The sequence below is a fragment of the Muntiacus reevesi genome, chromosome 5 (assembly GCF_963930625.1).
Source record: "Muntiacus reevesi chromosome 5, mMunRee1.1, whole genome shotgun sequence".
NCBI lineage: Eukaryota > Metazoa > Chordata > Mammalia > Artiodactyla > Cervidae > Muntiacus > Muntiacus reevesi.
This window is the reverse complement of record NC_089253.1, coordinates 10,976,433-10,988,666: the sequence shown is the minus strand read 5'-3', so window position 1 is coordinate 10,988,666 and position 12,234 is coordinate 10,976,433. Positions and strand designations below refer to the sequence as shown.

The following is a 12,234-nucleotide window of genomic DNA, read 5'->3' as shown; positions in this document are numbered from 1 at the left end:
AACACATAGCATAATCCCCCAAACTGCATATGTTCAGATAAATAGATTATCAACTATATGCTGAATATGTAACATACAAAATGAAGATCTGATAGTCTTTTTACTATTTTCCTCATATTTTTTTTTACTGTTGCCAGGTTAGCTTTAGACTAGCCACCGTCATCCTTCTCATCTTAAAGCCACTGGGAGCTCTGCTCTAGAGCTGATTTAAAAAGGGACGTGGTAGGAAGAGGGAAAAGGCAAGTTGGGAGGACTAAAAGGAGGGGAGGCTTCATGGAGGTTCTTACAGGAATTCTTTTATCCAGTTAGAAAAACACCTGAAGTGCAACTCCTCTCTCTGCAGTCCAGTCTCCCAGCTCTGCCCTTTCTGTTTGCACTGGTCATTACTGATTCAGGATGAGCAATGTTTTTTGTTTTTTTGCAAAGATGAACGGTGCTTAAAGCAGGAAGAGATTCATCTGACCCTGGAGTGAAATCACTGATTTCTAGACTGATTTTTAGACTGAACCCTTAGAGACAACTCTGTGCTCTCCGGCTGAAGAAGGAGTCCTTTCTTCTATATCACCTCTAGGTCATCAGACAAGCCTGGATGATTTCTAGGGACAGGGAACTCCTGACTTACAAAACGGTATTTTTTGGACGTAGCTCTAATTGACATAAGTTGTGGTCTTATAATGATCCCAAATGTACATTCTTATTAATTATACACAGTGGTTGTGCTTATTATGCCCATCAATATGATTCTGACATGACAGCCCTAAGTATGAGAAGGTAAATCCTTGTTCTCTATGCTTTTATCTCCTCTTCTCCTGTCTGAGCATACCTATTTCCACTCATCAGTGATTACCAAAGAAAATTCTTTGCAAAAGAGTTCTTTTCTTTCTGGGAAGAAATGAACAATGAGTTTCAACAGCAAACTATTAAATATTGACTGGAATTTGATAATTAGCCTGATATTCTAACGAATGTGTGGGAACCAGAGTTAGTTCATTTAATAATGCAGGTTTAGGCTGCCAAGGTACTTAAAATGTACCATATTTTGTAACTATATTAAACATAATATAACCTTTCTCTGATGTTTTGGAAGGTATAATAAGATCCCAGAAGGCATCAGGGCAACCTTCATGGCTACATTTTTTATTGCAACACAGCTTTATGAAAGTGCCAGTGAAGTGAATGTTCTAGCTAATGAAATAAAAAGTTTTTAGCAATATCAAGGGGCTATTTGGTAATTTTTTTTGTTTTGTTTTACATTTAAGTTTGCTCCTATTACATCATTGACTCTAGTTCCACTTTCCCTTTAATTGACTTTAATCAACATTTATAAGCTTTTACCCAAGACACAAAATCCCATAGCATCAGCAAAGCACAGTAAAATGCAACCAAGGAACACAGAAAATTCTTAACTCTCATTTCATTGTCCCTTCCTGTCAAAATAGCACTTACCAAAAAATTGTTTTAAATCCAAGAAAAAAAAAATGTAGAAAGCATTGGAAAAGTATGACACCAAATAGAAAGAATTATAAAATAGAGCTGTTGATGAACCAACTCCCAGTTTCCTTTTTAGTTTACGTGATAAGGCAATTACTAGGTGTCATCATGTTATATTTATCTGAAGCCAAGCAGATAGAGGGAGAGAGACGATTTAAACGAACTCTTGATGTCCTTGTGGGCTCAGTAAATACACGGATCAGTGTATTTTCCCATTCAGTTTGTCAGTGTTTGGTCTCTCCTTGGCCCATGTGCAGAAACTAAAAGGATTTTCCAGACACTTACATAACAGTAAGAGTAACTGTCCTGTGTCAGGAATTCCAGGTAAACCTCCAAACTACAGAAAGACCCTTTGGCAACCATGTCCCACTGTAGTGTCTTAAAAGAGCCTCACTTAAGCCAGCAGACATCTCCCTTAGCAATGCATCCCATCCCCTGCTGCCAGCTCTAAGAGCAATAGAACTGACCTTCAGAGGAGAGATGTGAGACTGCAGGACGTATCCATGGACATTTTCTATCTGAGACAGGTTCTTTTCTGACACGTGCACCAGTTCAGGGCCTCTCACTTCGTGGGTCAGTCGAGGTAAGGAATGATCGTGTGGAGCGTCCTCATCTTGATAGCGATACTTCTAGGAGAAAAGACGAAGAGAAAAAAAGCATGAGTGTTTGCAAAAGGTACCATCTGAACTTCACGTTCTCACTTCATTTCCAGCACACAGTGTGAGCCTATTACTGACATCGCCCAACAGGCTTTGTTTCAGCCCCTCTGGGTGGTCACCATAAACCAGGTCAACAGCAAGCCACACTGAGCCAACCATCAATGCCAACCGATGCTGATGACTTGTCTTTGTCTATACTGTACTATCTCTGTTTATAAAACATAGAAGCATGATAACAAATGAGACTGAGACAATTTACCTAGGTAGGTGAGGAGGTATCCCTCCAAAGGATCAGAATAGCTAAATATGTGCTAAAAATTTTACGTCAAAGGTGAAAAAGAAAAAAAAAAAGTACAGAGCAAGAAGACAGAATTCTGATGCAAACAGTTGGGGAATCTAATTTTGACTCAGAAAGTATGAAAGTTGTAAATTTTCTAGGAAATAAGGGATAAAATTTCTGCCACCTGCATTGTTTGTATTGGCTTCCAAAGAAAGACAGAGAAGGCAATGGCATCCCACTCCAGTACTCTTGCCTGGAAAATCCCATGGACTGAGGAGCCTGGTGGGCTGCAGTCCATGGGGTCGCTAAGAGTCAGATATGACTGAGTGACTTCACTTTCACTTTTCACTTTCATGCATTGGAGAAGGAAATGGCAACCCATTCCAGTGTTCTGGTCTTGAGAATCCCAGGGATGGGGGAGCCTGGTGGGCTGCCGTCTACGGGATCACACAGAGTCGGACAGGACTGAAGTGACTTAGCAGCAGCAGCAATCAAAGAACGAATATTTTCTTCCTTTCATATCCAAGGAGGAGGAGTGCTGATTTGGGTTAGTTAGACTCTAGGGCAAAGGTTCACAATTTCCAAAGATGGAGTTTTTGTTTAAAGAACTTAAAAATCAAGGCGAAAAAAAAAAAAAAAATGCCTGTATTATATTGAAAGGACTCCCTGAGGGGAAACAGACAATCGTTCCTTCTCTTGGTCCCTTTTGCTCTTTGTCATCCTCCTTCCATATGCCTGTAATCGTGAGAGCATCCTCTGTCAACAGTAAGGCCCTCCTCTGGGTCTCCCAAGCACACCTAAGGAAGCTGGCAGAGAGACAGAAGGGTCAGGACAAGGCATGCTCTCTGGAGGGCAGACACGGCCATGGGTCAATCTCCATCTCCAGCCTTGGCCTGGGGGTCCTATTTTTCTGTCTCTCCTTGCTTCTCACCCCATTTCCTTCAGACCTACCCCATTGTTAGAGTCTCATTGTTTCATGGCTATTAGTCTACTTGGGAAAGAAAAAAGGAAACACTCTATATCCCACATACAACCCAGCTAATAAAATGTCAGTTTGCCCTGTTTTTCCTTTGATCACTGTGAATGGCAAAGGTGTATCAGGGGCAGAGGTCCAAACACTGACATGACACAACAGGTTTACCTGTAATACCTACCACTTCCCAGTACCTCTTTAGTATCATCACATCACCTCTTTAGTATTATCACATCAGGTTACTAACAACACATCTTACAAAATCATGCTTATGTTTCTGTCATTTTTAGGTGAAAAATAGGATTCCTTGGACATCACAGCTCTCCAGCTGACTCATAAACTGACAGTAACAAGAGGAACCACTCAGTTTTGGCAATTTAATCTGGAGTCCATTCTTACTCAGAAGTTGATCATCATTACTTGCATTTTCCGGGAGGCTTTCCACAATGTTGCAAGCTTAATATCAGTTTCAAAACAAAAATTATAGCTGACAATATCATGAAGCAGTTTGCAAAGGACTCTCATTGATTTCTTTCACTGCAATTCTTCTTATCTATGATGCTCCATTTTACTTATGAGAGAACTGACATTTGGAGAGGTTAAGAGACTTGTCTGGGAACCCCTACATACTGGTCATGAGACCCGGGACCCTGTCCAGATAATTGGAATCTGAATCCCTTTTCTACTCTCATAAAGCGTCCCCAACCCCCATTCCCAAAAGATGAAATCCAAGCCTACAGCAGCTTGGTTAAAAAAAAAAAGCACTTCATGGAGGATAGACAACAAAATGAGGCTAGAACATTCCTGTGCATTACAAAATACCATACTTGTATTTTCCTAACTCTATGAATAATTCGGGAAGGTCGTCTGACTTAGAAACATGAATCAAGCTTAATATTCGTTCTGGATCAGTTACATGGTGTTTACTGGAAATGGAATAATGTCACACACATGCCCAGTTTAGTGTCTCTGGCTTTCAGCCTACAGCCCCTCCACAACTCCTGCCCCCTCTTCAGTTCTCTCTCTGGGAGGCACTGCCATCTCTGCGATCCCCCGAGCCAGCAAAGTAGGAGTCAGTGAGTCTCCATCCTCTCTTTCACCCCCTACCATCTGCCAATTCAATAAATCACTGAGTCTGCCTCATTTCTGTCTCAGACAGCTCTTGAGCCTCCTCCATCCTCATCCGCCACCACCTCCTTTAACCACTGCCCACGTTCGAGTTTGCAGCTCTCAGCTGGACCACAGCAACAGCCTCTGGGCTGCCGAGGCTGCCCCTTTCCCATACATCCTGGCCAACAGGGGTCCCCAACCCTCGGGCCACGAACGAATAGCAGTCTGTGGCCTGTTGGGAACTGGGTCGCACAACAGAAGTGAGCGGCCGGCGAGCAAGTGAAGCTTCATCTGTGTGTGCAGCTGCCCCCCATCGCCTGAGCACCACCTCCTGCCCGATCAGCGGCAGGATAATCAGGTCATGTGCTTGAATGATCCTGAATCCATCCCCGCCCCACCCCAGCCCAGCAAAAAAATGTCTTCCACAAAACTGGTCCCTGTGCCAAAACGGTTCAGGACGGCTGCTGTACATATGCCAAGGGGCTGGCTTTCTGAACCTTACAGTGACAGAGTCTTTCTCTTTAAAACACCTAGTGGCTCCCACTGACCACCTGGTAGAGCTCAAGCTTCCTTTCCTCCCGATAAGTGACCCCCAACACCACTCATGAGCTGAGTCCCCACTAGTGCTGGACTCTCGTATCTCACCGCTCTCACTGCAGGGCTATGGAATAAGCATAAGCCATCACCATAAACTATCACCTCCAATTTAAAGGGTTTTTTAAAAAGTTGTTAAATACACATAAAACTTACCATCTGAACTGTTTTAAGCATATGAAGGTGACTTAGTTGCTCAGTTCTGTCTGACTCTTTGCGATCCCATGGACTGTAGCCTGCCAGTCTCCTCTGTCCATGGAATTTTCCAGGCAAGAATACTGGAGTGGGTTGCCATTCCCTTCTCCAGGGGATCTTCTCAACTCAGGAATCCAACCTGGGTCTCCTGCATTTGCAGACAGATTCTCTATCATCTGAACCACTAAGGAAGCCCTTTTTATGTGTATAGTTCGGTAATATTAAGTTTATTCACACTGGTGTGCAACCAATCTTCAGATTTCATCTTGCAAAACTGAAACTCTTTACTCATTAAACAACTCACCATTTTCTCACCTACAGCCCCTGGCAACCCCCATTCTACTTTCTATTTATATAAATTTGACTACTCTATGAATTTGACAATTCTACCTTATGTCAGTGGAATCATATGGTATTTGCTTCTCATGACTGGCTTACTTCTTATAGCCTTCAAATTTCCTCCAGAGTGTACCATGTTACAGGATTTCCTTCCTTTTAAGGCTGAATAATATCCCATTGTATGTATACACCATATTTTGTTTCTTCATCCATCTGTAAATGATCTGGTGGTTGCTTCGACCTCTTGGCTATTGTGGGTAAAGCTGTTATGAGTATGCATTTACAAAAACATGTTTGGAACTATGCTTTCAATTACTTTGTAGAGATACCCAGAAGTGGAATTGCTAGATCATATGGCAATTCCATTTTTAGTTTTTTGAGGAATTTTTTAAGCTTTAAAAACTTTAACATATGTAAAGCCATATTCATGTCACTCATCACAGCCAGGAAGTGCTTGTGTTCTAAAACCTAAATATCCAAGAACACCAAAAGTAAAATTTTGCAAAGTTAAACTGATTATAGAAGCTCCTCAAAGATTCCTGCAGTAAGATTCAGCTGGTATAGAAAAAGATTTCATTCACAAAAATGTACATCTCACTGAATTGTTTGACAAAACAAATCAGGACACAGATAATAAACTTGGTTAAACTTACATGGTACTGCAAAGAACTTATTTAATTATTTTCATAAAATTAAGACCCAATTTGAATAGTGATACAGGCTTAAATTAGACTGTAAAGTCAATCTTGATAGTCAGTTAATGCTTTATTAGTAAAAATTGTTCATCTTAACATTCATTGATCCTTTGGCCTCAATCTTGATATTACCTTTTCTCAGAAGCTTTCATGAAATGCAAATCTGAGGTTTTGTGGGTGTTCCCATAGCTACCTATACTCCCCAAATCACAACTTTTATCATGTTATATGATCGTGTATATTTTGAGTTTGTACATTGCACTATAAGGTTCTCTGAGAACATGGCCCATCTGGGTCTAGTTTATCCCCATATCTTCAGTCCTTTAACCAAAAGCCTGGCGCATATGCTCAATAAGTATTTACTGAATATAGTTATGGCTGACAATTAAACAAATTGACGAATTGAGTATAACCTGCTCAAGCTACTAAGAAATTCTGGCTCCTGAATGCAACCTCTTTCATTGTAAAACATTGTCAACTCAGGTTTAAGCAAAAACAGACCACATCATTGGACTGACAATCTTAAAGGACACAGATTCCTAAGCATTATATATCTCTCACCACATCTTTCCTTTCAGTAATATATGCTAAGAACCCAAACTGAATGTGAACCAGTTCTTGACCTTGAGAAGGCCACAAATTACGGAGTAAATAATACACAGGTTCAGCTAAGTCACATGCACAGTGATAATAACTGTATTACTGAGTGTAAACTGAGTTTTGTGTAAATAACTGTATTATTGAGTGAAAACTGAGTTTTACTCAGTGTAAACTGAGTGTAAACTGTATTACTGAGTGTAAACTGAGAAATGGGTAATCAATAGCTCTGAAGCTTTCCAGATTGAAAGAAGATCTAGAATGATAATAGAAAGAAACTGCTGCTTTATTGACTATACCAAAGCCTTTGACTGTGTGGATCATAACAAACTGGAAAATTCTTAAAGGGATGGGAATACCAGTCCACCTGACCTGCCTCCTTAAAAATCTGTATCCAGGTCAAGAAGCAACAGTTAGAACTGGACATGGAACAATAGACTGGTTCCACACTGGAAAAGGAGTACGTCAAGGCTGCATATTGTCACCCTGCTGATTTAACTTATATGCACAGTACATCATGAGAAATACTGGGCTGAATGAAGTACAACCTGGAATCATGATTGCTGGGAGAAACATAAATAACCTCAGATACACAGATGACACCACCCTTATGGCAGAAAGTAAATAAGAACTAAAGATCCTATTGATGAAAGTGAAAGAGAAGAGTGAAAGGGTTGGCTTGAGGCTCAACATTCAGAAAACTAAGATCATGACATTTGGTCCCATCACTTCATAGCAATAGGTGGGGAAACAAGGCTAACAGTGAGAGATTTTATTTTATCGGGCTCCATAATCTTTGCAGATGGTGACTGCAGCCGTGAAATTAAAAGCCACTTGCTCCCTGGAAGAAAAGCTGTGACTAACCTAGACAGCATGTTAAAAAGCAGAGACGCTACTTTGTCGACAAAGGTCTGTCTAGTCAAAGCTATGGTTTTTCCAGTAGTCATGTATGGATGTGATAGTTGGGCTATAAAGAAAGCTGAGAACCGAAGAACTGATGCTTTTGAACTATGGTGTTACAGAAGACTCTTGAAAGTCACTTGGGCTGCAAGGAGATCCAACTAGTCAATCCTAAAGGAAATCAACCCTGAATATTCATTGGAAAGACTGATGCTGAAGCTGAAGCTCCAATGCTTTGGCCACCTGATGCAAAGAGTTGACTCACTGGAAAGACCCTGATGCTGGGAAAGATTGAGGACAGGAGGATAAGGGAGCAACAGAGGATGAGATGCTTGGGTGGCATTACCAACTCAGTAGACAAGAACTTGAGAAAACTCCAGGAGATAGTGCAGGACAGGGAAGCCTGGTGTGCAGCAGTCCATGGGGTCGCAAAGAGTCAGACACGATTTAGTGACTGAACAACAAGAGGCCTAAAAAATACTCCTCCTAGTACCAGACAAGTGGTCCTCCTCCTTTATTTTTCCAGTTTTCTCCAAGAGATGACTAAGCAAAAGATAACAAGAACCAGTGAGAGGTGTCATATTTAACTCAAACACCAGCCTCCAGGGGAATCATTCTGATATGGTTTGGTAGAATCTCTTTGCTTAGATTTTAACTTCAGCTATAGCAAAAAGACTGCAAGGAGATCCAACCAGTCAGTCCTAAAGGAGATCAGTCCTGGGTGTTCACTGGAAGGACTGACGCTGAAGTTGAAACTCCAATACTTTGGCCACCTCATTCGAAGAGTTGAATCATTGGAAAAGACCCTGATGCTGGGAGGGATTGGGGGCAGGAAGAAAAGGGGACGACAGAGGATGAGATGGTTGGATGGCATCACCGACTCGATAGACATGGGTTTGAACAGACTCCCAGAGTTGGTGATGGACAGGGAGGCCTGGCGTGCTGTGATTCACGGGGTCGCAAAGAATTGGTCACGACTGAGCAACTGATCTGGACTGGACTGGATACCAAAAAAAAGGTTTTTCTGTACTACTAAAACTACTATTAATATTAGCATTATTAACAAAAATACTAATTCTAACATGAATGGTAATATTAAAACCATTAATAATAATTCACCTGCAATGCAGGAGACCTGGGTTCGATCCCTGGGATTGAAAGATACCCTGGAGAAGGGAAAGGCTACCCACTCCAGTATTCTGGCCTGGAGAATTCCACGGACTACACACTCCATGGTGTCAAAAAGAATCAGACATGACTAAGTTACTTTCACTTTCACGTTTCAGCAACTATTCTAAATACTTTACACACGTCATTACATCTGGGAGATAGGTGTTACAATTTCCATCACCTCAGGCTTGGTCAGATGGGCATTTTTTTCCAAGTTTACATACCAAGCAAACCAGAATTGAAACACAAGTCTGACTCGAGCTAGAGCACCTCACTTAAATATTCTTCTAAATGAATTAGGGACTCAGCGATCTTAAGAGACTACTCATATCTTCAGGGAATATAACTACCAGGAAATCTTCAAGAGTCATCTGACAAGGGAAATTAAACCACTCTGCAAGAGGTCACACCCTGATTTAAGAATCGGCTCTCTACAGATGAACTTATGAATGTCTGCAAAGCAGAAATACAGACACAGACGTAGGGAACAAACATTGTGGGTACCATGGGGGAAGGGGGTTGGGAGGAATTGGGAGTTGGGATTGGCATATACACACTCTACGTATAAAATGGATAACGAATGAGAACCTGCTGTCCAGCATGGTGGTTATGCTCAGCCCTCTGTGGTGACCAAAATGGGAAGGAAATCCAAAGAAGAGGAGAGGCAGGTATGCATACAGCTGATTCACTTTGATAGACGGCAGAAATTAACACAGCTCTATAAAGCAACTATACTCCAATTAAAAAAGAAAAAAAAAGAATCAGTGCTAATGTTCTGGGCAACTCTGAGTCCTCTCATTCCAGAGCTTGCCCCTTAGTCACTGATGCAGGACTGGGCAACTTTGAGGGTTTCTGCACTTCCTTCAGAAGGAGGGTCACTGAGGAAGGCCTCTGCTTTGATATACGTGCCTTTTTCTTTCCTTCCCCTCAGTTCAGTCCACTGGAGGGGCCTCTGGAACAACAGAACTTTGGTAAACTGATTATATGTTCTCTCCTAGGTCCAACGGGAACCAGGCAGAAGGTCAGGCCAGAGAAGGATCTAGGTTCTGCCCTAATAATAATTTATGTTCCCTGTTGTAGTTCATTTTGTCCCTCACTTCTGGAATCCCAGGCCCTTCCCCATTCTGAAATTTAACCTCCAGCCCTGGACTCCTTCCTCAGCCAAATTTTTTCAGGTCCTGGATAATCAGACTGAATGTCATCCTCTCTTGGAAACATTCTCTGACCAACTGTTAAGGTTGAAGGGATGTCCTTTCTTTAGGCTCCCATAGCGTTCTGCACAGTTTCCTGCCGTTAAGTAACAGCTCTAAACCACAATGACCTGTCTGTGTGTCTGTCTCTCCTACTAACCCATGAGCACATGAGCACTTCTGAGCAGAGATGGAGTTGAGACAGGCCTGGGACCTGGGACCCTCGCTGCAGTTTTGAAAGCTTGTACCTGGACACACCTCTCCTCGAGCTACAATATACAAAGACTATTTGGGACTAAAATCAACTGCATGCAGTTGGGACAAGAGATACAAAGACACACACACAAAAAAAACAAAAAAACAAAAAAAACCCAACTGCCATTTCTGAAGAGCTAGGAGCCAAACAACTGAGGGTCTGGGAAAAAAGCAGGGTATTGCATGTGCCCCTCTGTACTCAATACCACAAAGGGGTGGGCAAACCATCTCAGCCACCCCATCGACACATCCCTACCCTCATCGCATGTAAGGCACTAGCTTGCCCCTATCGAGGGAGCAAACCAGCAAACCTGTTACTTGATTTTGCTCCTGGGCTCAGTCACTCAGTAGTGTCCGACTCTTTGTGATCCCGTGGACTGTAGCCCACCAGGCTCCCCCGTCCATGGAATTTTCTGGAGTGAGTTGCCATTTCCTAGTCCAGGCGATCTTCCCAACCCAGGGAATGAACTTGTGTCTCCTGCTTGACAGGGGGATTTTTTTTACCACTGTGCCACCTGGGAAGCCGGCACAAGAGCCCTGATAAAGCCTTGGCTGAACATCTGTTCTTGTCTCTCGTCAATTTCTGTTGATTAGGGAAGGATCAGAGTCACAGTCACCTCAATCTCCAGTGGACCACAGTAAGACATACAGAAACCAACAGATGTGAAGTTAACTGAAGTAGACTTAAGTCATCTGAGCAATAATATGATCAACCTGATGAAACAGCCCTCCCAGCTGAACCATCATGCAATCACACTGGCACTCCTTTTCCACCACAGGGCCCTCCCCACTGGATGGCCATGACTGGGTCAGATTCTGCTCACTGCATTCTGTTGAGGCCTGTGTGAGTCAAAACCATCCTGAGTTTCCCAGGATTCCAACGCAGGTGCCTGCATGCATCTGGGCCATCCCTGGGAGGTTCTGCAAGGTTTGGAAGATTACACTGCATGGGCAAGGTGTATAATAGCTGAGGGAGAAGTCACAAACTTTTCAAGGCCTCATAAATAAAAACCTGAGTCTGGCGCTGTTTCTGCAATAAAAAGTGCTCTGCTTCCCCCTGGCTGCAGGAGCTGGCACTGTTCTGATGAGAGAGAAACAAGTCAAATGCTGAGAGGACCAGAATATGTTTGTGTGCTCTTGAAAGGTAAGTGTGTGAGATTGCCTTTGTTGTTTGGTCGCTCAATCTTGCCTGACTCTGTGACTCCATGCACTGAAGCATGTCAAGCTTCCTTATCCTTTACTATCTCCCAGAGCTTGCTCAAATTCACGTCCATTGAGTTGGTGATGCCATCCAAACATCGTATCCTCTGTCACCTCTCCTATGTCACCTCTTTCTCCTCCTGCCCTCAAACTTTCCCAGCATCAAACTCTTTTCCTGAGTCAGCTCTTTGCATCAGGGGCCAAAGTCCTGGAGCTTCAGCTTCAGCATCAGTCCTTACAATGAATATTCAGGGCTGATCTCCTTTAGGTAGGACTGGTTGGATCTCCCTGCTGTCCAAGGGACTCTCAAGAGATTTCTCCAGCACCACAGTTCAAAAGCATCCATTCTTCAGCAGTCAGTCTTCTTTATGGTCCAACTCTAAGTTAGTGAATGTTGTGTACTTTTCAAAGAGTGTTATAGAAAGTATCCCATTTAAGACTGACAGCAACACTGTGAAGCTCGTACAAAATCAAGGCAAGATTACAGCTTCGTACACAAAGCCTGACATTTAGTAAATGCTCAAAACCTCTTGGCTTCTTGCCTTCTGTTAATATAGCAACAGATAGCATCCTTTGAGTCAAGTCT

The 12,234-nt window shown here is 42.5% G+C and overlaps 1 protein-coding gene across 1 annotated transcript in view; it reads right to left on the bottom strand.

The window, feature by feature from the left end:
- DLG2 (discs large MAGUK scaffold protein 2) overlaps positions 1-12,234 on the bottom strand; it is a 2,219,272-nt gene that overhangs the window by 1,176,399 nt on the left and 1,030,639 nt on the right. Inside the window, exon 5 of the mRNA XM_065936970.1 lies at positions 1,959-2,120. Within this exon, the coding sequence (XP_065793042.1) occupies positions 1,959-2,120 (162 nt within the window). The remainder of the gene's footprint in view (positions 1-1,958; positions 2,121-12,234) is intronic.